At 41.6% G+C, this 26,633-nt stretch overlaps 1 protein-coding gene across 1 annotated transcript in view; it reads left to right on the plus strand.

Annotated features, from left to right (window-relative positions):
* Positions 1-811: 811 nt before the first annotated feature.
* si:ch1073-396h14.1 (disintegrin and metalloproteinase domain-containing protein 10) overlaps positions 812-26,633 on the plus strand; it is a 43,752-nt gene continuing 17,930 nt past the window's right edge. The window contains exons 1-8 of the mRNA XM_050054695.1: positions 812-1,013; positions 3,206-3,353; positions 3,588-3,706; positions 4,058-4,213; positions 11,865-11,950; positions 12,804-12,926; positions 18,367-18,459; positions 18,796-18,964. Coding sequence (XP_049910652.1) covers positions 953-1,013; positions 3,206-3,353; positions 3,588-3,706; positions 4,058-4,213; positions 11,865-11,950; positions 12,804-12,926; positions 18,367-18,459; positions 18,796-18,964 — 955 coding nt within the window. The 5' untranslated portion in view covers positions 812-952. The remainder of the gene's footprint in view (positions 1,014-3,205; positions 3,354-3,587; positions 3,707-4,057; positions 4,214-11,864; positions 11,951-12,803; positions 12,927-18,366; positions 18,460-18,795; positions 18,965-26,633) is intronic.

The raw sequence follows: 26,633 nt of genomic DNA on the forward strand, positions 1-26,633 counted from the left end.
GAAATCACTTTGATTGACAGTTCATCTCAGTGCACAAGAAGAAAAACAGAGGTGAGGAAAGCAAGTCAAGAGGGTGGAAGATCAAGACAAACTTTTTATATTCTGTAAAGATTATGTTTTTAGCCACTGAGCTCTTTAGCAGAAATGGTTTGTAAGGGTTTGTCTTATTATTTGCTGGTGCACGGGTTGTGTTGTTGATGTGCTAACTGGCTAACTAGTGTCTTGAGTCCATCCTGTCACTCTTCCATTTTCCCTTTTGGAATGACGAATACAGATTACTGCCGTCTGCTGCTATGGAAAGTTATTTCCTCCCACACAGGTACGTAGTTTGCCGTTGGCTGCTGTCCTTGCGGTGTGTTTATAGTGTTTAAGAAGATTAACATTGTTGCTGCTCAGCATGTTAGCACTGTCATACTGGCGTGCTGACATTAGCATTTAACTCAAGGCACAAGTGTGCACAGCTTTACCGGGGTTGCTGGCATGGCTACAGAAGTCAACTAGGTTTTTTTTATAACAACTAGTGTATTGTACATTTGGCCACTGAGTAACTTCTGGGGGTTTAACTTCGGATTATTCCTCTGTTCAAAGGAGCTTAAAGTTACAGCTACTAATGTGAATGCTCATATCACTTTCCTTTTTTTACCACACCACTCTTACTATTTCACTAAGTAATCCTCCTTTAACTGTTTTTCCAATCCCTCCTTTAACTGTGCAGAAACTCATAGCATGCTTGCTAACAAGTCTGAATATGCCTCTTACTGTCAGTGTTCATCTCCTCTGGCTAGAACTTTGCAACTAGTCACATTCCAGTGTGAGCGGACAACAGGTACGAGGCTGGTGAAGAGAGAGGTAAAGTCAGAAGGGATGAAAAACAGAGAAAATTGTCAGCGAAGGATGAAAAAGACAAAACAGTGAAAGGGAAGGAAAGCAAAAACACACCAATGAGGAGACTATGGAGGTTCAACTCTACTGGCTGCTGCTGTTGTTGGTCGACTGCCGTGGGCGGACTACAGGTAATGTGTTGGTGGCGTGTGCAGATTACTGTGTGTGTGCCTGATTGAGAGGTGTTTCCTCTGTCTGCTCCCTGGATAAGTACGTGGGGTTGTATAGCTGTGTGTATATGTGACTGTCACTCTGCGTGGGTGTGCGTGTGTTTGTATGAATATGCAGTTATCGGCTGCTGTGGTGGACTGGACGCTCCTGGGCTCAGACATGTCTCAACTTGTTCTCTCAGGAATGCTGCAAATAGGAGTCTTCATGCAAAACATGTCAGTGATGGAGACACTAAGTTGTGATTAATGGGGTATACCCATTTATTTAGGGTTTAGGTACATGTGATTCACTCAGGAGAGGCGACCGAAAGTAACACCTTGTACAGGAAAGAACAAGCCAAAGCATTCTTTGGTTAGTCAGCACTTTCACAGTCAACACTCAGTGGATGATAGGTCAGTCACCAGTCATACAGGGCAGCCCAAATTTGGTCTGACGGTGGCAGTGGTAGTAGAGTCATTATCAGTTTAGACCAATAAATCTTTTATACTTGTACCATCAATATCAAGACTCTTCTCACATTCTCCACAATGAGTACAAGCTTTTACCTTCGGGCAGATGATAGAGGATGCCCAAATTTAAACTGAACCATTTTAAAAATTCATTTGTGCCAACCTTCATTGAGATTTTAAATAATGTTGCTTGATGCTTAGGGATTGTGTTGCGTTTTGCTTATGGTGCCCTGTTGTGTGCTGGTGTTATGTGTAATACATGAGTGGCTGATGTGCAATACTGTTATGTGTAGTATTTTTTTTTTATTTATTTATTTTTTCATGGTGTATGATTTTCATTTCTGCTAGAATATTTTTGTAAGGCAACAATACTTGTGCAGCTCCTGAATCCAAGACAAATTTCCTTATGGGGACAATAAAGTATATTGTATCGTATCTTAACGTATTGTATCAAGCGTAACTGTAACTAAATGAGATGCAGAATCACATGGATTAACACTTTAAATGTGACTGCAACATAGGCTGCAATTAGTATGTCTTTTTCAGTATAGATTAGGGTTTATATTTTTTCATTAACTCAAACAATAATCAAATCAAAACATTTTTTGTAAACATTTTACAAAACCCTGCAAATGGATTTTTTTTTGCCAAAATTATTGTCAAAATAACAACATTCAGCCCCAATAGTAGCTATGTAGTATTGACGTACATAAAGTGCAACAAAAACAACCCAGTAAAAGTCACATCGATGGTTGTATCTCATACAAATAATTATTTTTCTACTGTGCTGTTTCTAAGTTTACTCTTAGTACACCTTGTTGAGAATAAAAGAAAAGACATAAGTGAATGAATAAATAAAAGGTTGAACAGAATATAGGAAATCTTAACAAGATGTCTTTTTTCAGGCTGATCACACGCACTGTTCATACCCAAAAGTAATGCACCGGAACTTGTGTATAACCCACCTAATCAGGAAGGCTGTGATTGTGTGATCAATACACTGACAGGAATAAAGAAGGAAGTAGTATAAAGAGTGAAAGTCCACATAAACAGTGGATCTGGAGGTGATTGGGTCAAACAAACATAGGACTTCCCCCAGGAGATTTGTGTTGGTATCCTGTTTGAAACCAGTGAACTTTTAATTATGTTAGGGTACATCGTCTCCATGTTTCATTTCCTAAACCTGACTTTACTTGCCTAAATCTAACCTACGTAACTTTACATTAATTATGTAACGTGATGATACCCAACCAAATTTTTTTACCTTTATAATTTTACTTTCATAAACCTAGTCTACGAAACTTAACTTGCCCAAACCTACCCTACATAACTTAATGTTATGTACATAACATGATAACGCCATTCTTAGGTTGCTAATTTGTTATCATACAAACCGTTATATGAGGATACACTGCTTTTTTTGTCCATAATCTTTTCCAGACCTGTTTTTAGTTACCTCACAACTTAAACCTGAGCTAGTGTTGTGCTGAATAATACCAAGTCCCTTCAGGGAGTGTTGATTAAGATTAATATTTCTTGCAATAACATGCATGAATCCTGTAAGTATAACAATATGTCATCTGCATACAGGCTGATTTTATGATGGGTTTATTGAAGATGAAAAACATTGAATGTTCAGCTCTAATTGAACATTGGAGCTGTGATGCTTTATGAAGTGACTGGAATGTCCTCCTTTTCACCAGGTGCTGTGAGTGACATCAGTCCATATATAAAATATTATGAAGGCTTGTCGTACGACAGAAAAGAACTTCACAGAAAGCACCTGAGAGCCAAAAGAGCCTCACAGCCTCAGGACAACACACTGCAGCTGGACTTAACTGCTTTCAACAGGTAACTTCACATTTCTGTAACTGTGGCAGTTGTTTCAAAAGCCCTCTTAAACATAAACAGACTGGCTAAAAAATACGGTAGTCCTCTGTTTGAACACACCCTTAATTGGCCTCTAAATACACAACACATGTCAACAATTAATCATCCATATTTGCCTGCTGTTGATAGATCTGCATACCTTCCACCAAAGCTTTGACCACATCTGTGAGCAGTTTGTGTTTCTGTTTCCTGCAGAACTTTCCGTCTGCATTTGAAACACGATGCAGCAGCATTTTCCGAAAACTTCACAGTGGTCAGTGAGAATGGTTCCATGTCAGCTGACCTCTCCCACATATATTCAGGAACACTAGAGGGTGCGTATGACCAAGACATCTGGCCCAAATAGGGGTGCAGATTTCCTGCAATTCAAGTCTGAGTGAATGTACTGGCATCAAAGTGCATCAACAATCATTTATAGATTTTGTGGTTTGGATATAACATTTGGATAAAAATCTGCTTGTGGAAAAACATTCCTGGTTATTGAGAGTTGAGGAACAAAGTAAAATGTATTGAATTGTGTCTGAACGCTGCCCTTAATCTTTAAGTTTCTCTCACTATCTTATCTGTTTATTCTGTCTGTCTGTCTGTCTCCATACCTCAGTTATCTCTGTTCATGCTCATGTCTCTGACCTTGACATGTTCTCGCTTTTGATCTGGTCTTACAGGTGAATATAATTCAGCCTGCCATGGCTCGGTCATACAGGGTCAGTTTGAGGGAACCATCCATACAGACAACGGGACCTATCACATAGAGCCAGTACATAGATACACCAGCAACCAAACAGATCACCACTCTATAATCTACCATGAGGATGACATGGGTAAGACTACCTTCTGTTTTTCACTTCAGGAAAAAGAGTTTTCAGAAAATCTTTCTTGAGAAAAAGTTTCTATTGGAAACAGGATGAAAAATCAAATTCTGAAGGTTGTGCATCTGCAGACTGTCAGAACAACACCTCATAAGCTCAGCTGCTTTTCCGGGCCATTTGGTTATGATGGCAGGAGCACGACAAGAAATTCCTTTCTACAGTAGATCTCCCCCAACAGTTTGATTTATGGCCGTCCTTGGCATCTAGTCTCACAGAAAGACAAACAACGACAGCAAAATGCATCTTCCTCCTGTTGCTAATCCTCGCTTTCAACAGTATCTGTACAGTATCTGCAGCCTCGAGCTCTACTACGAACTAAGGTTACCAGAGGTCGATGAACTATACTTACCTCATAGTAAGAGTGTGGTTATAATGTAACAGCAGCACCTTTTCAGAGCTCTGTGGGGGTGTTGGCACCCTTCCTGGACACAGGCCAAAGAAAAGATAAACCGAAGATGGTGTGACTTTTGAAGGAGGGGGAGGAGAGATGGGGGGGCTAAAGTAAGGAGGAAGGTATGAAGATGAAAGAAGAGGAGGAGGAGGACGACGAAGGGGTATAACAGCAGGAGAAGGATATAAGTTTCTAAAGGGAGAGGAGAGAAGAAAAGAGGAGCATGTGGAGTATCTTGCAGGGTTTGAAGGCGCTGGAAACAAACTCTTAGCTGGCTTGTGTTGTCTTATGGTTTGTCCAGATGGCAGTCATCAGTGAGAGCTGTCAAAAAGTAATGTGTCAATGTGTATGTGCATGTGCATTTATATCTGCGTGTTTTCCTGGCTGCGCGTGCACGTTTGCATTAGAATAAGATTATTTCCAAGAAAGTATTTTCCTGGAAACAGTGCATATCGTGCCAAACCCCCCTTGTGTTTGTCTTTAAGTCTACAGAGACTCCATGGCTGCCTTCCTCCCTACACCTCCCGCCATTTCTCCAGTCCCTTTCATGACTGAAGCAACATTTTCATGAGATAACGCTGCAGCTGACAACATCTTGTTCTTTCATTCAAAGGCCTGCATATCTGCAGGAAACTGTAAAAGATTTGGCGCACGATATTTCAATAAACAATCAGTGCTTCCCAACAAGTGTTAAATTGGGACTACCGGGGGCTGACATAATGTGTCTACTCCTGTGTGTATTTACACTTCCTGTGGGTGTCGTCGGCGTGGGGGCAACAAAGGTTATATAAGGATCTTTCTCTCCCTTGGGATGTAGGATGTTGTGAGGTCTCTCAAATCTGGGACACAAAGGGCGGCCCAAGGCAGTCATTTTGCAGCAATTAAAGTGTGATGACATCAGAACACCTGATCACAGTCATCACCTGCTTGTTCTGCTTCAAAATCAAACACTTTTGAGAGGTTACAGGCATCATTTTACATATTAATAGTATGAAGAACCCCATCACAACGTCATATACCATGATAAGCAGAGGAATATCCCCTGATGGAGTCTGGACACTGGTGGTAGTGATGGTGGTTGTGCTAACGAGATGAAGGTAAATGCCTAACAATCTGGATGTGATGTGTGATGAGAGGAACCCTGGGTGTTAGATGAAATGAAAACTGGAGGTGTAGCCAAATCCAGAATGTATGTTGGCATTGTACGTTTCTGCCAACCACAGATATGTAACATTGGTAGGCAGTGATGCACAATAATATCGGCACATCATCAATACTATCATTGGTTAGAGATCGGTTAGTCACGATTAGAGTATGAATGCATAATATGATGTTCATTCCACTACAGAAGAGACTTGATGATCACTAAAATAAGGAAGGGAAAAAGGTGGAAATATCAATATCAGTATAGGTTACTGTATACATATCGGCATATCAGGTATCTGCAAAATGTCCAATATCGTGCATCCTTATTTGTAGGTTATTATGTAGTGCAGTGGTTCCCAACTGGTCCAGCCACGAGGTCCAGCTTTCTCCTCAGTCATCAGTTCAAGCTGCACACAATTTGATATATTTGGCGTCATACTTGCATTTGGCCATGTCATCGAGGTAGTTGACTGTCACTTCTAGGAAGCTACTGTTATTCACTCACTCTACAGAAGGAAACAGCACTTCAAAATAAAAGGTCTATGCCAGAAATTCACTGTACTACAAAACAAAGTGTGTTTTTTACAAACTTGACAAGTTTGCGAGTCAGCTGTGGTCCATTCACAATGGACTGCGATGCACCAGTTGGGAACCACTGATATAGCAGATAACATGAGGTTATGTTTAGGCACAAAAACAGTTATGAAAAGATCATGTTTTGGCCTAAAAAAAACTGGTTTTGGTGCCACAATCACAGCTTGAAATGTCGTGATGTCTAGCTAAATAAAACAACAAAAAACTGTTTTGGTGGTGCAGTCGCTGCCAACTGTTTACGATGTGTTTGTTGAATCACCTCCATCTCCCATTGACAAAGTCAGTTCATATGCATATAATCATAATGACGTCACTTTAGAGATGTGGATATGATACGTATAAAATGTATTGATGTAACATATCCGTGGTTTCCAGAAACGCACAATGCCAACATTTTCTTACGGAGACTGCTCAAGGGGGTGATTGATGTGTAGGAAAGGTCTGATTGATTTCGCCCAAAACTGACAAGTTACAGCAGCAGAGAGGAGAAAGGTTTAAAAGTGTGACAGCAACGAAATGATTGCTTCATTGAGATTGTGACAAAATCTGGTTGGTAAATGTCCTTAGTCAGCTGAATAAGTTGGAAGAGAAAAAGAATGAATGAGAAGCATAAAAAGTCCTCCTGAATGAACTTCGGCTAGGCTTATGAGTAGTCTAGAAATCTCTGTCCGTGTGTGTGTGTGTTTGTCTGTGTGTGTTTTGCACCCTAGTTTTATTATTCTCATACTTCCTTCAAATAAATAAAGAGTAACACACCCACTTAGAATATAACTGGAAATCTTTTAATGTTTAACTCCTGGGCTATTAATTGCTCAAACTGAAAGTCATTTTACAGCCAGGAAGTAGTTTTAGTTAAGCTGTCTCTGATGTGACGCCTTTGCATTTTCCTTCAATATCTGTTAACAGTATGTCACTTGAAAACCTTCACTAAAACTTTCATTAAGGCTCAACATGTAAAAATCTGTCAAATCTTCAGTTTAACAATCATGTAAATCAGTCTTCAAACACCTTTTTCTTCATGGGATTCATTGCCAAATTATATTTTACAAACATAGATGATTTATGGAACATCTCTTTGGGACACTGAACTTACTGTGTTGCAGCAATAGCTAAAGGTTATCAGTATTTTGCATTACTGCGAAAGTAACAGCTGGTACAGTCACAAGAAAGCATGATTGTTCCCCCACAGAGAGCCACACAGTATCAAGAGCAAAGCAGCTTCAGCTCCACAGAGGTTTCATCACTTGTCTAAATGGGGAGGACACAGGATGATACGGGATATCTGGGATACATGAGGCATAAAAGCTGGACTAAGCAGAAAATCTCCCACCAAGCGTGACTCGTGTTATTTGTAAGACCACTTGGGCCTTGTGGTGAAATAGATCAGAGGTTTAATCCAAGCAGTGGACATGCGTTCCTGAGACTCTCTCGTGGGCAAGGGGGAAAAACCTCCTTCACAGTCTTGTGTTATATTTAGGTTTAGGGTTATTTTGCACTTGAGCTAACCATCGGGGCACTTGAGGGCACTTGGCCTGACCAAAGGGTCATTCATGGGGCACTTGAGCAGGGACATAAGGGCAAAAATGCAAATGTACCACTGCTATACAGACAGATCTTCGGTCAGTGAAAGGGCATTTCAACACTTAATGCATTTCTCAGCCTGTGTTGTGCCTGCACCCAAGAAAATTAACTCCTTAAAGCCACAGTGTGTAGGAATTTCTCCCATCTAACGCTGAAATCATAAATTGCATTCAAATGGATAGCGCACTTAAGCGCCTCACTGTTTCAAACGCGTATCGCAACAACGGTAGCCGTTGTGTATCAAAAAGCTATGATAACATTGATTAAACCATGTCATCTGATACTTCATGGAGTATTCATTCAGGCTGCTACACAGACACACGCGAGGCGAGTTGACAAACCCCCTCCTCACCATGCTGGCTTTCTTGTCTTATGTCTATTTTGAAAGTCTTGTTGGTGCTTTTTGTGGTTGGCTTGGACGGTAGTGGTTTGTGGCTGCAAGTCACTCATTGGGATGAGAAAATCAGCTCACCAGTCTGTAAACTCTCCTTCTGCTGACTTTTAGCTAGCTAGCAGGCGCTAGCCAGGTCAGCGTTTTCAAACGTAAACATTAGTAAACAGAGGAAATGGACACCAGCTGAACTAGCATCCTGCTAGCCATTGTACGGGAGTTGGAAAATAAACAGGACAAACTCCTTGTAGCATCAGTTTCCAACAGGATATCAGGAGCTGTAATATCCTTTCATTCATCGAAAACTTGGCCAAAATCCTGGACAGCGCCATTCAGCCAGGGGACTCTTTTTCTTTATGCCGATCTGACAGAGCAGAGGACTCTGATGAGAGAAGGAGACGACACCTATGCTTTACAATGAATAAAGACTGGTGTGATGGTGGGAATGTGAGGTGCTGTCCCAGTCTTGCTTGGATCACTGCAGGCGCTGTGACCATGCAGCCATCTTGTTGAGATGTGTGGACAGTGAAATCATTCCACAACCAGAAAGCATGGATTACCAGAACAATCCAGAACAATTATAAAGCAGCAACCACCGATGTCAGAAGTTGCAAAAAAGGGCTAAACTTCAGTGCACAAGTAAAAGGAGCTGATGGGATCACATTTCACTGGAGTTGTACCTTGTATAATTCCATGCGATAAATAAATGATTGATTGATTGACTTAAGAGTTAAAGATTGAAGTTGGAGTGTTTATGTGTGATTGTGTAGCGAGACTCATTTCAAGACTCGATTCACAAGGCTTCAGTGTAATTTCTTACATTATTATTAAAAGTAAAACTGATTTCCCACAGCTGCTGCAGGGAATGTGAGTCTGGACTGAGATATGACACTGATTTTTCATTTGGGAAATCATTTTCCCGGCAAGTCCTGTACTGATAGTTTGTAATAGTTATGCAGCATGATTCTTTGCTTTTTAATTGGCAACTGAGTAAAATAATAAATTACTGTTTGCAACTATGGCAACACAGTCCAGAAACATGTCTCTCCTACAGCGTGATGGGAGAGGAACAGACACAGAAACAAAATTAGAGAGAGACAGTGAGAACACAGGCAAGTTAAAAGGTCTGGAAATAATTCCGTCAGTGGGTCGACGCCCGGCATTTAGGCCTCAACCTCCACCCCCACCCCCGCAGCCCACCCCCACTCATACCATGTATAGAACGAATCACTGGTTTGTGATTGGCTGGAGGACTTTCGTAGGATGGTGTGATCCAATCATGTGTTTCCTCTCCCTCACTGCAGGTCCATGTCTGATCCAGGGAGATGAACTGGTGAATGAGTGTTTCACACGCTCATACATGCACATGCACATCCCCTTGAAGTTCTTATGGGTCACCAGTTTATGGGCAAAACATTGCCTAATTCTGTCACTCATATTACTGCGTATGACATGTGAGAGTGATTATTAAGTCATGTGACTCTACTGTACTTTGGGGAACTCAAAGCCCAGTTTTTGTCCACATGTTGCTGGAATAGTTTGTTTCCTTTACCATCAGGGTTTAACCGCAGGGTTTGTGCTGCATCCCACTGAGACCTATTGTTTTCATTACTTTACATTATTCTGAAATATCTCGCAGCAGTGTACTTTACATTACATTCTTTCATCCATATTCATATGCAGATTGCCCCACAGTCCCTGACCATAAACCCCATACACTCTGTTGCAATGATGTCCTTTTGGCTCCATGCATTTTCTTGGAATTCTGTGTCTTTGCCAGTGCAACAAGACGTGCCAGTCTCTACAAATGCAATGCCTCCCTGGACTGCAATCCCATCACCATTGCATCAATCTGAACGAGGCAGCCGTCCCAGAGCTGTTGCAAATCTCATACGTCAGTGTTATTTTAGTGAAATCAGACCAGCAGCTATCGCAGCGTTTTCCACAGGCCGCCCTGTGGCTCCCACTCAGGACCGCAGCGCTGGTTTCCAAACACGGGTCCTGTATTTATAAAGTGTCTGAGAATATGTCGATGCTTCTGTTAATGTTGTTTGACGTTCTGGTCACTGAGGAGTCAAGCCCAATGGATTTCTGCTCGTATCATTTTAAATAGTTCTGTATAAGAAGCATAGTTTAAATGTTTGACCTCCTTGCAAGCTGCATGTCTTTGATTTATTTTGGCATTGTTCCAACAACTCATTGGTTGGCCTTTGTCACAGGAAAGGACTGCTCAGTATGGGAAAGTGGGTAAAGAATAAATAACATGGAATTTTGCTTCTTACATCTGAAAAGTGATAAATCTAGCTTCCAGGAAACAAACCTTTCATCTTTTCTATAACTGGGGTCATAAAGCAATAACTCTGACCTCGAGCAACTGTTAAGTACACAAGATAAGTCACATGACTCACTAGACTTATTCTGTTTATGAGACCTTGTAATGTCAGAAAAGAAACATAACACACAATTGCTAATAATTAAAATCTGTTTATTGATTTGACTTGGATTATATCTGTACTGCCAGTGTTTAAATCAGCATCCCCTCCCTCGATCAGTGCTCCTGGTCAAACACAAACACAATGCAGTACAGCTAGAATCCTGGCTTCAGCACAAACAAATAATTTTTGTTCAGAGATCAGACTGTGGCACTGGTCCACATCACATTTACTTTGTGAACTTATCTTTCACAATGTCTTGTTCACTCCAACAAATTAACAGTCGTGGGCTGAATCAAAACTCACGTTTGATCTCAGTTCAATTATTTATTGTGATTGGTGAGCAGTGCTTTATTTGGGACACTGTACGCCCACATTAAAGTGAGTCATTGATGTGTTCAGTCATTTACGGAACATGTTCAAGAGTAAAATTACAGACACAGTGTTTGCTTGTGTGTGTGTTTTGGCCTCCATCTTTGTGTGTGTTTGACTGAAGGAGAGGGTGACAACCTCTGGGATGTTTGGTTGTGTGCTCGTCACACACTGAGCGAGTGTTGTTAATGATGCTGTCGGCAAAGCAGTAATGATTGTGCTAAGTGGCTAATGGGCATGTAGCTACTTCCACGTTTCAGATGATACATGTTTGTAGTCGACCAATGAAGATGAGTTTACATATCACCTTGGGTTCGTCCTTCACCTTCTCAAAATGATCCCACACTTTGGATTTCCTGCCCAACATGTTATTAACTAGCCTGTGGAATAACTGCAGGTACCAGCCCTGGAAATTAACGTGACTCCTGTCCAGTTTTCTCCAGGTACTCCAGCTTCCTCCCACAGTCCAAAGACATGCAGGTTAATTGATAACTCTAAATTGTCCGTAGGTGTGAATGTGAGTGTGAATGGTTGTCTGTCTCTATGTGTCAGTCCTGTGATAGTCTGGTGACCTGTCCAGGGTGAACCTCTGCCTCCCCGGGACCCCTAACAGGATAAGCAGTTATGGAAAATGAATGAATGAACAGTCACTTACACCACTAACTTCTTTATCACACTCTGTTTGTTTTTCTGCAGTCCTTCCGTCCATAAGACCTGCCTCTGATGGATTCTGTGCTGCAGAACATCTAAACCTCCTCCCCCAAAGCCTCAGCTCCGATGAGGTAGGACAGTCCAGACATCACCTCAGTAAACGCTGACACAAAAACACCTACGCACACTCTGCCTTGCTTTTTCTTTCTTTTTCTGCCCTCACCCTCAAAACGTCCTCCTCCGCATTACCATTTATAGCCAATTAACTCCTGACCCACAAACATTTCTTGAAGGAAATTGTGTCTGATTCATCTGTAAATATAACTGACCTTATTCATGAGCGCATTCGCTCATTTTGGTTGCTTTTTATTTAGCCTGTTGAGTCACCAGCAGCAAATTACAGGGTTCAGGATGATATGACGGTAACAGAAATGCTGTGTAAGATAAAGAACGCTGAGAGATGAGCTGCATCTTTGCAGGCCTAAGTACATTTGCAATGTAAAGTGATTACTGCAAATCCAAACAAACTAGACGACCTTCACTCTGTTTACAAAACCAGGTATGATGGAATAAACATCTGCCAGATATATTTAGCTAATCTCTCCCTTGGGTGCTCTATTTGTTGTTGACTTTTGACCTACTGGGTGGTGGCCCCAGCGTTCATTATCAACAATGGATGTCGAGACACGTTGGTATGAATACATTCATATCGACATGCCTGCTGGTGGAGATCATTTCCACTGTTTGATCATGAAATGGTCAAAACAGATGTTGTTCCCAGTGGAATGTTCTCGTTCCATCTCCCACTGGGACCTGCGGCATCCCAGTTATTATGACATCATGTTTTGCAGCTTCAAAATAATGACAAGTAGTCACTCAGTCTGAGGAGAGATGTAAGTACATGATTCACCAGGATTCAATCTGCCTCCCAGATTGTCTCCCCTTTAAAATCTGTTTTTCCTGTGTCTGTGATTTCACCTACAGGAGGCACCAGTGAGCCGGGTGAGGAGAACACTGGATGAGTCAAAGACCAGCTGCCTGCTCCACCTCCATGCTGACCACTACTACTGCCAGAAGTTCAAGTCAGTCGAGGCTGTTGTGGGTCAGGTGACTGGTTCAGACCTGTTGTCTTTCATCATCATTCATCTTGGTGTCACTCTGACAACACATGATGTTTCATATGTGGTACACATTTAGAGAACAAGTGTTCTTGCGCTGCTGGTAGTCGAAAGGGTTAAGACACACACACACACACGGACAGAGATTTCTAGACTACTCATGAAGCCTAGCCGAAGTTCATTCAGGAGGACTTTTATGCTTCTCATTCATTCTTTTTCTCGATCTCAATGAAGCAATCATTTCGTTGCTGTCTCACTTTTAAACCTTTCTCCTCTCTGCTGCTGTAACTTGTCAGTTCAGTGCGAAATCAATCCGACCTTTCCTACAATCACCCCCTTGAGCAGTCTCCATAAGAAAATATTGGCATTGTATGTTTCTGGAAACCACGGATATGTTACATCAATACATTTTATACGTATCATATCCACATCTCTAAAGTGACGTCATTATGATTATATGCATATGAACTGACTTTGTCAATGGGAGATGGAGGTGATTCAACAAACACATCGCAAACAGTTGCATTTTTAGCACGGTTGTTCTGGCAGCGACTGCACCACCAAAACAGTTTTTTGTTGTTTTATTTAGCTAGACATCACAACATTTCAAGCTGTGATTGTGGCACCAAAACCATTTTTTTTTAGGCCAAAACATGATCTTTTCATAACTGTTTTTGTGCCTAAACATAACCTCATGTTATCTGCTATATCAGTGGTTCCCAACTGGTGCATCGCAGTCCATTGTGAATGGACCACAGCTGACTCGCAAACTTGTCAAGTTTGTAAAAAACACATTTTGTTTTGTAGTACAGTGAATTTCTGGCATAGACCTTTTATTTTGAAGTGCTGTTTCCTTCTGTAGAGTGAGTGAATAACGGCAGCTACCTTGAAGTGACAGCAAACTACCTCGATGACATGGCCAAATGCAAGTATGACGCCAAATATATCAAATTGTGTGCAGCTTGAACTGATGACTGAGGAGAAAGCTGGACCTCGTGGCTGGACCAGTTGGGAACCACTGCACTACATAATAACCTACAAATAAGGATGCACGATATTGGACATTTTGCCGATACCTGATATGCCGATATGTATACAGTAACCTATACTGATATTGATATTTCCACCTTTTTTCCCTTCCTTATTTTAGTGATCATCAAGTCTCTTCTGTAGTGGAATGAACATCATATTATGCATTCATACTCTTATCATGACTAATCAATTTCTAACCAATGATAGTATTGATGATGTGCCGATATTATTGTGCATCGCTACCTACCAATGTTCCATATCTGTGGCTGGCAGAAACGTACAATGCCAACATACATTCTGGATTTGGTTGCACCTCCAGTTCAGGTTCTGTGCCCTATTTTCCGTGTACACAAAGTTCACAGTGAGGCAGCGAGATGCTGCTGATACCTGAGCTGCCCAATGTCTCAGAGAACACAATGTACTCCGGAGCATTTCCACTGTAATGGAACATCCAGCAGGAGCATCACAACACAACAGGATTTCCTCGGCTGTTGGCCGAGCTGAGCATGCTTTGTTTACAAATCTGTCTCTGAATACGGCGTCCTGGATTTTGGGTATGCGGTACTGCAATCAAAGTTCACCTGAGTGCTACAATCTTATCTTGATGAATCAAAGGAACTATGAGCAGGTGGCATCATTTGGCACTAGATCAATGGTGTTTCTTATTTTGTCATGCTTCAACATACATAGATTAAGGTCCTGAATATTGGATTTAAATGTTTTACCTGAGCGGACCTACAGTAATATGAGCAGTGTGCAATCTGCTATCAAATGTCCTTGTGAAATATTTCAGGATTTCCATGTTAATCTCTGATTAAAGGAGCAGTTTGCTGCACAGGCAGGCATTTTAATCATGATTGAAACTTTGCTTTGTTTTGGCCGCTTTTCCATCTAATGACCAACATCTAATGACTGAATGAAAGTGAGAGGAAGACAATTTGTTTTGCAGTACTTCATTATTCACCGTTGACATATTCAACAATACTTAATGAAGGGCCAAGCTGTTGTGGCCGAGGCTGAATAAAGCACCAAATGCCAGGGCCTGCACAGACGCACACAGCTGTCGTGGTGTTGCACACAGCGGCAGTAGGGAGGAGGTAGAGAACTTTGTCGCTCTTTGAGAACACGGTGGCTTACGGATTACAGACATTCGGCCTAATAAGATTTTGCGCTTTCAGTGCCAGGTGTAAAGGTCTGGCACAGAGCCACCAGTCCACATGATTGACCCGTCACCTCCTGTTTTTCAGCCCCTTTAGTGTGAAACAACAACTCTGTATGTGCCATGCTGAGGACGAGCTGCAGAAGCATACATGGTAGATGTTTGTCATAAAAAGTACAAAAAAATAGTAAGACAACATGATCTGGAAATTTCAGGACCTGCCCCTTGCGTTTAATGCACTCTGTACTCCTCTTTCATTTTCTGTAACTGCTTATCCTGTTAGGGGGCTGGAGCCTATATTGAAGCTGACACTGGGTGAGAGGCAGGGTACACCCTGGACAGGTCACCAGACTATCACAGGGCTGACACATAGAGACAGACAACCATTCGCACTCACATTCACACCTACGGACAATTTAGAGTCACCAGTTAACCTGCATGTCTTTGGACTGTGGGATGAAGCTGGAGTACCTGGAGAAAACCCACGCTGACACGGGTTGTGATTGTGTGATGCAGTGGTTAGCGTTGCTTTCTCACAGCAAGAGGGTTCCTGGTTCGAACCCCAGGGTGGGGGAGCCTTTCTGCACAGAGTCTGCAGGCTCTCCCTGTGTCAGTGTGGGTTTTCTCTTGGTGCTTCGTCTTCCTCCTCCAATCCAAAGACATGCAGGTTAAGTGGTGACTCTAAATTGTCCGTACAAATGTGAGCACGGTTGTCTGTCTTTATGTGTCAGCCCTGTGATAGTCTGGCGACCTGTCCAGGTTGTACCCTGCTTCTGGGATAGACTCTAGCCCCCCAGGACCCCCAACAAAATAAGCAGGTCCAGAAAATGAATTAATTAATAATTCTACATATGCAAAGTTGTTGAAAAAGAACATATTTTTGATTTTCTGGATAAATCCGATCATGGTTTTAGCATTGGCTGACCTGTGGTGAACTCAGATTTGAGTTCCACACTGGGTTTAAAGCTGCTTCCATGCTGGCGCGCCTGCATTGCTTCAGTGCAATAGGAAAGATAACAGTGATTTAAGTGTCTGTGTTGAAGTTTCTCTGTCTGGACAAAGTGCTCGTCTTTGGGGCCAGAGGTCACATGAGATGCTCTCCTGATAATGTTTTAGCCACATACTGACGTGGGAATCCAGTGACATAACTTTAACGTAAACACCTTTGTATCTTCCCCCTAAATTAAAACCAATAAATAGGTTTTATTATTGCATTCCATATTTGATAAGAAATTATAACATCACAGATGTTTAATTTTATGTCATTAAGTTGGATTAATCTGCTCAGCATCTGATCTGGGTTCAGTTTGGAACAAGTTTGCACCACATCTGTGCTTTTTTTTAATCAAGTCTCTTTGTGATCAAAACAAGGTCAGTTATTGAGTAAGTAAGTCTGTCCTTAGCTCTTTTTTGTGGCCACACTATTGTTTTCTCTGGCCTTCGTCCTGCTGTCCATCCTCTCACCACCTCCTCTGAACCTCCTCAGATTCTTTCCATCTTACACACATACATGTTGTCCCTGGTTCGGTGCCAGACCTTTGTTGCACAGAGAGAGAAAATATTCTGTAAGTGATGCCGTGATATGATCTTTGAGTGTCAATAGAAATGTTGTTGGCAATCACCACTGACCTGGTTTCAGTGTCTCCAGAGTCCAAGGTGTCAATATTTACATGTATGGAAAACCCCAGCAGTAGTAAGCGCATGACCCTGCTGTATAGACTGAGACAGTCACATGTGACTGGTTTGCACGTGCCTCTCTGTGCCACCCACTCCGAAAACACTCTGTGGATAACCCCACTTGACAGATTACCTCACGTGGTCTTTTTATGAATCATGATCAAAACTCGGTCGAGGATGTTTGTGTTTGAATCTGCATAATGTACCGGATAGGTGGGGCAGTTCAGAGAGACTCAAGTATGTTGTCAAGAGGATAAAGTGCTTCAAGTCCCCCTCCACTCACTGTTTCCTCTGTTTATGTCTCCTAAAGAATATGACCTTGACTATACTAACTTGTATCTGTGCAAAGTTTGTCACTACAGAGGTGTTTCACCTTTATTGAAGGGGCTGATGTCTGTGCACTTCCATAGAAATCTGAGATTCAAATGTACACCGGTGCAATGCCATTTTTCCAACAGCCCAAAATTACACAGACCAATTAGTCCCACAAATGTCCCATTGGACTGAGACCCCTCCCCCCCAACTACCTACTGTCCCTTTGCGGCATTTCCCAGCAACATTTCAGCCAACAAGTCTAGGTGTTTTTCATCTACCTGTCCCTATATTTTTCAGCAGCTTCTGTACCACCAAACGTGGGTGTTTTAAGCAGAGACGCGATCTTTTCCTAACAATAACCAAGAGGTTTTTGTGCCTAAACCTAACCACATATTCACTACAGAGTTGTTAACAAAAGTGTTAACGTATCCACGACAAATTAAAGCACAAATGTAGCGTATCCATGATTTACAATAGCGTACAATGGTAAATAGATTGCACTTATATAGCACCTTGCTAGTCACCTAACCACTCAAAGCACTTTTTACACTACAAGTCACATTCACCCATTCACACACACATTCATACACCGGTGGCCGACGCTACTATACAAGGTGCCACCTGCAACCCAGTTTTAAACACACTCAAACACTGATGGAACAGCCATCGGGAACAATTTGGGGTTCAGTATCTTGCTTTGACATGCAGACTGGAGGACCCAGGGATCGAACAACCTGCTCTAACTCCTGAGCCACAGCCACCCCAATGTGAACATTTTTGCTGGTGACCAGGTTGTGTAACTGCAGGGAGTGTGTATTTTCTCAGAAATGGGGCGTGTGTTTTTGGGATAATTGGCTGTCAGAGAAATGGGCTTTCAATCTAATGGGCCATTTTTCAGACTAACGGGGCCTCGGAATTTTTAGCCGTCGAAAACAATGGGCAATACCCCATACACCAGGCAAGCTAGATTAGGTACTGCGACTTTAGAGAACACATTGAAATGACAAAGGCATTGCGTGTTTGTCAATTTGCTTGCGTTTTATTCCTTCGTTGTGTCTTTTTTCTTTTTTTTTAAATAAATGCTGCATATGTGCTGTTAAATTGGAGAAGTTATCATGTTCTTCATTTGTGTTTTGTCCAGTTCAAGGTGCAGTGTGGGCCACATAAAGTTCAACCTTCAACCTACTGTAAAAGAAGGAGGAGATTTTATTAAGCATTTGTTAACATAGATGTATGTGATTCTCAGGTTTCCTCCTACATGCGAGCGGTGAACGACATCTACGACAAGGTGGACTTCGATGGAATCAAGCTGATCAACTTCAAAGTGAAAACCCTCTTTGTAAGACACTCCTTCACTCAAACAATGACACAGTTGTTCCAGATCTTAGAGTACTGCACTTCACATGCAGGTCCAGTAACGCTGGCTTTGAAGCATTTATTTTTACTACACAAACATGTCACCTCGAGATAATTGGGTTAATGCATCAGTCTCAGATGGCGCCTGTAGCTATATCTTCTTTTATCAGTGAGAGTCAAACAGAGACAGATTTTCAGCCTCAAAATTATATAAAAAGACAATATTAGTAGAATTCTTGGAGCTGTGAAGCACTGTGTTGTTGTTCATATCGTCTTTCACAGATATTTGATTCAACAGTGTCTGCCTGTCTCTCTCCAGGTGATGACAGAGGAGAAAAAAAACGATCCTCTGAGCCCTCTGTACATCGGGCCGGAGAAACTGTTGAGGCTGTTTGCTGAGAGCAATTGGAACGACTACTGTCTGGCCTATGTGCTCACTAACAGAGACTACAGCGGAACACTGGGACTCGCCTTCGAGGGCAAGCCTGGTGAGTCATATTCACCGTGACTCACAAATGCATGCACCTACACAAGTAAGACACATACATGTAGATGCTGCACTGATAAAATGCAACTTATTATTTTGCGTAATATGGCGATGCCATAAAACAGCCGCTTGATTGGCCTAATCCTCATGCACAAAGGTAAAAACATAGATTATTCTGTGTGATTTGGCCTCGTGTCCACACACAAAATGCTTTTTAGGTCACTGAAAACAGACTTTTTGCAAAACTCCATCCACGGAGGAGATTTTCAAGAACTCGATGTGGGTACAAGGAAAACTTCAGCATCACAAATGAGGTGACATTTCATGCATAGGCAAACATGGTCAAAATAGTGCCGGCTCTATCTTTGCTAACAGGACTTTGTACATGTTTACACATAAATGTGCAGTTACTCTTCCACTATTTTGAGAAACAGAGACATTAGGACATACTACAGATGTCACTGCTTCAGGTCGCCTCTTGGTATTAGCTTTTTTTCAGGGTCCTGATTGGTCAGCCTCTCCTACTTGTTTTTTGCATGGCTTTAAGGTTAGGGTTACATCACTGCCTGTTGGTTTGGCATGCTCTTTACAGCGTTTCAATTTTGATTTTTAATTTTTAATTTGGACAGAGATTTTATTAATAAGAGTGCTTTGTGTGGACAGGGGAAAAAAACCACCCATCATGATATCATCAATTCCAGGAGGGTGGTAAAGACGTAGTAGATTAGGGAACCCTCTATGGAGTCTAGACGCTGGTGGTGGTAATGAGATGAGATGATGAGGGAGCTGAGGAGCTGGATGTGAAGAGGAATAGGCTTATAATGAGCTTGTCCTGGGCTCTGGATAAGGTGACTGGAGGTGAATGGGGTGGAGGAGGATGCATTGATTCTGTCTAAATGACAGCTGGAGCAGAGAGGAGAACAAATTTAAAGTTTGTGGCAAAGTTTGATTGGCTAACCAGGAGAGGGAACACCCATAGTCAGCTGATTGGAGGAAGCGGTGGGAGTGGGATAGAGAGAGAATTGTGAATGGATATAGCATAAAGAAAGTCTTCCTGAATTAACTTACGCTGAGATTCATTAGTCACACACTTGAACTGTTCATTTGTTATTTCCACCCAGTCTCCAGAAATAATGTTCGCACGTTTTGATATGTTACATTTTTATATTATTTTGTAGCAGATACATTAAAACTATACATTTCTCAGCAACGCTGTGGTGAAGGCTTGGTTATGTTTGGCCTAAAACAGCCATGTTTGGTGGCACAAACACCAAAGGAAAGTGGGTCACCATAAAAACAGCCGGTGGTGTTGTTTGTCTCAAACAGTTGTGTGCAGTGATCCGCAGCTTGGCAGCTGTCTTGCCGAGGTGTCACGCCATCCACTACCCCCTCCACATCTCCAGACAAAATCAGTTCATATATCACGTCACTTTGGAAACACTGATATGATATGTATGAAACGTACAATGTTGTTTTCTTCTGGCGAGTGGGCTGCTTATTAGGGCCTAAATTTGAAATAGTGATATTCTTTGTCTTAAAGTCTTTTACCCCTTTATGTATGGAGTATTTAAAAACAAACCCACATTGTGCAGCCAGACATTGTTTAAACCTGTGTCTAAAAACATGGTACACAAGTCATCTAGAATGTTTTCATTTGATGGAATAATTCCACCATAAAATAAATGTCAGTGGTTTGGAATTTTTATGTCATATGGCTTGTGATACTGAGTTCATATGATATGGTTAGACATTAGATAACCTTATCTAACCTTAAAGCTACTAAAGAGCTTTAAGGTTGTTGAAAGCCAAACCCCTAACGTCAAAAACAACGTGGGGAAAATGTGTGTCAGTGGGTTAAATTGCCCCAACCTAAAATCTTCATCTAAACTTAACACAAACCCTATCTTTTGTCAAAATAACTTACTGTACCTTTAACAAAAGTATGTAACCCCAAAAAAACATAACTAGAAAGATGTGGTGGAATTTAATTGTTATTGATTTGAAATACAGCATTGTCAAAAAGACTAGGGCTTTTATTGCTTTGCTTTTTGCAGGATATAACAAAGTTAATGGATATTCAAACACACTGAACAAATTAACGATACTACTAATAAAATATTTGCAGTCTTTTGACAGAAGAGACAAACTTAAGAGTTAGTGTTGAGGACACATGGCAGGCTAAAATATGAAACAGGCATGTGGCAGTCCATATTAAAAGTATGAGACCTGCAAAGTGCAATAATGTTTTGCTGCTCTGCCTCTCTGTGCGAATCTCTGCGTGAATCTCTGTTGATATGTCAAAGCGCAGCTCCTTCTCCGGCTCCCAGTGCACACTGGTCCTCATATCACGCAATCTTGCCCGAGGCCATGTTACGCACTCCTACACACACTCACAGTTTACAGATGAGTGTGATTTTTTTGACCCGAGGTGGGGGTGAATCAGGGGTGATGGATTGTGTAGAATCAGCTGGAATTCAGCTGACAAAGAAAACTTGGAGAGCAGTAACAAATGCCCATAACGTAAAGTGAAACTTACACATCCCTCCCTTGGTTTTTCTGGATCAAATGATGTTGTTGCACACAGAACTGCAGGAATCATACAGGTCCCATTTCAGGCCTTTTATACTAGCAGTGTTTTGGTTGGAGAGTCCAAAAGCAAAATGTGAGTGAGCTCCTTAATGATTCCTAGTGATCTGCATGTAAAGCTGCCTTACCCTCTGCTGTCAGGCATGAGGAAATATCATTAATGACAGATTCACTAGCAAGGCACACGCCACAACAACATGTCGTTTAAATGTTTAATCGTAATTCAGGAAGTGTTAGTTGTTGAGGACTGGTGAATGGATGTGAAGGTGGAAGAGGATGTCGTCTGTTAGGCTGATCTGGGAGGATGAACTGGAGATCAGGCAGAGGGAGACTCAGTGTGGGGGTCCCGTCTCAGGCATCTTTCCAGGTCCCCCAGACGGTACCTAGAATGAGACATGGGAGAGGTGTGCACCAGACTGAATAAGAAGAGACGAAGGGAGAAGGGAAGAGAGGATGAAGGAATGTTGGTTGGTATGAGGAAGGGAGGATGATGGATAAAGGGAAAGGTAGGGTGGGTCGCGAAATCTGAGACAAACAGGGCAGCATGGGTTGGCCAGGTTTAAGTAGGCTTGGCAGGTAATTAGAGGTGTGGTTGAGGCGTGGCCCTGCTCCCGAACCTAAGTTAACAACTTCATACAACGGGTGTTTCATTACTTTTATTGAAATTGAAATTTTGTTATTTACAGACAAAATCACGTATCACATTTTTTAAAAAAAACATGTTTCATGTTTTTCATTAAAAAATAGAAAAAAGAAAACTATAACTTCCCCTGTATCAAACTTAGTTGAGGTGCTGGAGCTTTAAAAAGCATTCACACACTCAAATCTGTGCAAAAATCCTGAAAAAATGGAAGCAAGCTTTCGGTCAGAGGCTTTCCTCAGGACATAAACAGGCAGGTATAAACTTGTTTATGCCTTGAGGAAAGGCTTTTTTCAAGATTTTTGCACAGACTTGAGTGTGTGGATGCTTTTGTTTTCCTCTAAAAGCTATAGCTATATAAGTTATGTGACCTGTTAGCTACAGGATACATTTTAAGAGTCTGATGTTTGTGATGTTTCAAACGGCCTCGCCCCCTCTTACATTAGAGAGCTCCTCTCCCCGTATCACACTATGAGAGAACTAAGATTATCTGATCTGTCTGTCCCCGAGATCCAGGACTAAGGGGCCAGGATTTTCTCTGTCGCTGCCCCAAAGCTCTGGAATTCTTTCCCGCCATCTGATTCTCCCCCACCATTGAGATTTTCAAGAATGGTCTTAAAACACACTCTTACTCTATCGCCTTTAATTGCGCATACTGTGACTGTCTTTGTTGGTGTTTCTCTCTTCTCGTTTGCTCCTGTTCTTTTTTTCTGTGTGTGCTGTAAAAGCACTTTGGATCCACTTTGTTTGTGTTTAAAGTGCTGTTTAAATAAAGTTGACTTGACTTCAAAGTCATAATTTGCATAATGAACTTACGTCTCAATTTTTCTGTAATGTACCAGGATTACAGTTCAGTAACCGACTTAAAAATATGTTTCATTCCTACATGAAATCTGCCCTTTTCGGAAACGGGAACGCATTCGGCTAAAAAACATCAGTGATATTAGCGATTATTGATATCAGATGTTTTCTTACAAAATATTGTACAGAATCTGCTTCAAGGTTTTAAAAGGTTGAGCTTTCAGTCAACTTGTTTTTCATTTTGAGGACATACTGTTCGATGACCTACATATACACATTCACTACAACCTCAGCCACGTCTCTCCGGTCTGCTGACAGACTCTCTGTGTGTAGTGTTTTTGTTGTGTTGGAGGAAGTTGGACACGTATGTTGTGAATTGTTTTGATAGGGAGGCTCTTCCTGCTTGTCTCTATGACATTCACTCAGACGCAGCTTTTGATTGGCTAAACTGAGGGGTGTGAAAGCAGACCACCACAATGACATGTGATTAGAGAGCAATGAACCTTTGACACTCACACACACACAAATGAGACACACAAACCACTCCCAGACGTCTTAGTGAGGATTGCTGACTGCATTCCACAGCTTGATCTCCATGGTGACACCTCACGTGAGGCACATACACACACACACACAAACACACAAACACACATACACACATTGTGGGTTTATAGTGGCAGTGACACTGTTGTGACTTTCCAGTCTCATGTGACCGCCCTGAAGAATGAGCAGAGTATTAAACGTGGATAATGTTTGACCTCCAGAAACAGATACGCTTACCCTCAGCGTCTCCACTTCCACCAGTTTATTACTGGTCTTGGGAAATAGAAGCCCATTAACCGTGCGACCATAAACTCAAGGGCCCCGATGCTACTACAGCTACAGCAGTATGCGCACTGTGCACATGCATACACGCTCGCACACACCATCAGTCACTTGGACCTCCTCCTCCAAACCTCTCCAAGTTGTGTGTTCATACATCAGGGTAGGACGGGGGGTTGGGGTCAAAACGTCTCGTGCCACTCAAGCTTTTTCACCAGTAACTTTCCTGCTGCTCCTGAGACTACTTGAGGAGTCCACACAATATGTTTGGGGTTTAGCTGGCAGCCATGCGGTAGCGTTATTGTCCTGTTGGGAGTACACACTCATAAAGACTGAAATAACAATGTTACCATAAATATATACCCTTTTAATTAACCTTTAACCTTCTGCTGTTCTGCCCATGGGATGCTACTCCTGTGTTTCACTGTGTGCTAGCACATAGAAAGTTACATAATTGTGAACATATAAAAGATGTCTGGGCAGATTAAACTTGCTTCTTTCCGGTGATTATAGTAACATAGTTGTGAAATTGATTCAGCCATCTGAAAGCTTATAAACGTGGTGTCTCCCTTCTCTTATAATCCCACAGTCTAGAAGTCCAATTATGTATTACATTATTCAATAATGTAATACATTATTATTATCATACAGTAAAACAAAAAAAATATCCAATATGATTTAATTCAAGCACACATTTAGGAACTGTACATTATCGTCAAATTAATTTGCATCCTTTATCTAAGCCTTACCATTTTCAAAGCATCTTCAATCTCACCATTTTTTTACAAAGTCCCAAAATATAACTCGCTGTTAAATCCTTCAACCAACGGCCAAGAGAGGGGCAACACACATTCCTCCAGCAGAGTGCAACTAAACGCATCGCCTGTAGCAAACATAATTCAGGATTTTTTTTTTTTTTTTATTCCATGCAAACCTGGTCAGAACCTGGTGCCTACATTACCCAAAATGCAACTCAACCACTGACAGTTTGGTCAGAAATGAGTTAACAGCGTGCATGGAGCCAGCTAAAATGTGAAGAATCTGCATAACTCTGTGTGTGATCTGGTAGTTTGAGCTGTCTGAATGTGATATGTTTGTCCACTAGTTACAAAAACACACACCCTCCATGTGTCCCCTTGTTGACAGAGAAACACAGATTCCTCTCTTAAGGCAGGGTGTCCATAGTGACAGTGTGAGGAGCTGGTGGAGCGTCATTAATCTGCAGCCTGTTTCACAGTTTGACCAAACATCATGTTTTTAATGCTGCAGAAGCAAAACCTGGAAGATATCAGGATTCAGCTCGGCACCAGGACACGTTTCACAGTCCAGGACTCATTTCACTTCTCCATTGACATGTTTCTATTATTTTCAGTACTTGAGTCAATAATTATGATGATGTGTAACTCATCAGTTTCATTATTGGGAAGCAGTGGCTCCGTCTGTCTCAGCTGGTTTAGATCAACGACAAAGTTTTTCCTGAAGCTGTCCATTGTAAATATCTATTAGATTGTGCAGTGGTACTTCTTTGTCCAGCAGTGATTATAATTCACTTTTGTTTTCCCTTCTTAGTAAGTGGTTTAGATATTACAGTACATTAAGTTTGAGAATTTTTTGTCGTCTGTTTCACAACCACAACTGCAGCATGATCTTAATAAAAGACATTTTTGACAGAATAAACAACTGAGTCAAAAAAAAGTCAATTCAAATCAGTAAAATCAAAATTGATATAAGAGTACAAAGGTGCAAGTGACCATCTGAGAAACCTGTTGACTCAGTAGCAGGACTCAAAAACGTTTCCAAAAAGCTTGGGGCTTATGCACAATGCTAAAATGCAAGATACCTGATCAAAAACTAGAGAACACTAGGAACAAATGGCTAGAACAAGTGCTCCAAACTACAGAGACAAAGTGGCACAGACAAAGGGCAGCAGGTGGACTAAATACACAAGAGAGGAGGGGTAATGAGGGACAGGTGAGACCAGTCAGGGCGGGGCAGGTAATCACACAGGGGGAGGAAGTGAAGTGCCTGAAACGAGAGACAAGGGTAAGTGTCAGAATAAAGCAGGAAATACTAACAAAACTGAAAACAAAGAAAACATGACCTTGATGGGGACTTCAGGGTCTAACAAACGTGAGCTGTCTGACTGAACTCAAGTGTAGCACCGATAGCTGATGGCTTGAGGAATAAAATAGTTATTGTATCTACCTTTTCAGATCTTTTTTTTTTTTAAGAAGTCTCTTTCCCAGATCAGGTTGCTGCTGCGGCTGAATTTGGACTTTCCTGTAATGGTTCGTCTAGATTCTGGAGGATGAGTTTGGCGTACAAACTGATGTCTGTGCCTATAATTTTTCCCACTGTCCTGATTTAACTTGTCCTGTCTGATCAGCTCACCATTCTTGTTGCAGTTTAGTCAAATTTTACCACAACTGATATTAACGACGGCAAAAACAACAAAACTAATTGGCTTGAATGAAACCTGTGATGCGTTCCAGACAGTCTTTTGTCCTAAAAGGTCAAATTGTTCCCACAACACTGTGAATAAGTACTATTCAGATTTGCAATGTGCAGGTCGATGAACTCTGGAGACAAAGCGAGCCGTGAGATGCAGTTGCTTTATTTTACAGTACTTATGGTAGACGTCCAGAGTACATCCACTGTATTTTTCTGAGAACTCTGGAGTAACTGGCGGTCAAATGGCTCACCTGTTTTTGCTGTTAAAGGTGTAATGAGGACACACGGAATCCCCCTGTTTGTTTATCAAAGGAAAGACTGCCCATTTACTATTGTTTGTTCCTAAGGAACCGTGTGAAAGTCTGTGTAT

This window comes from Epinephelus moara, chromosome 10, assembly GCF_006386435.1.
Source record: "Epinephelus moara isolate mb chromosome 10, YSFRI_EMoa_1.0, whole genome shotgun sequence".
In the NCBI taxonomy this organism is placed as follows: domain Eukaryota; kingdom Metazoa; phylum Chordata; class Actinopteri; order Perciformes; family Serranidae; genus Epinephelus; species Epinephelus moara.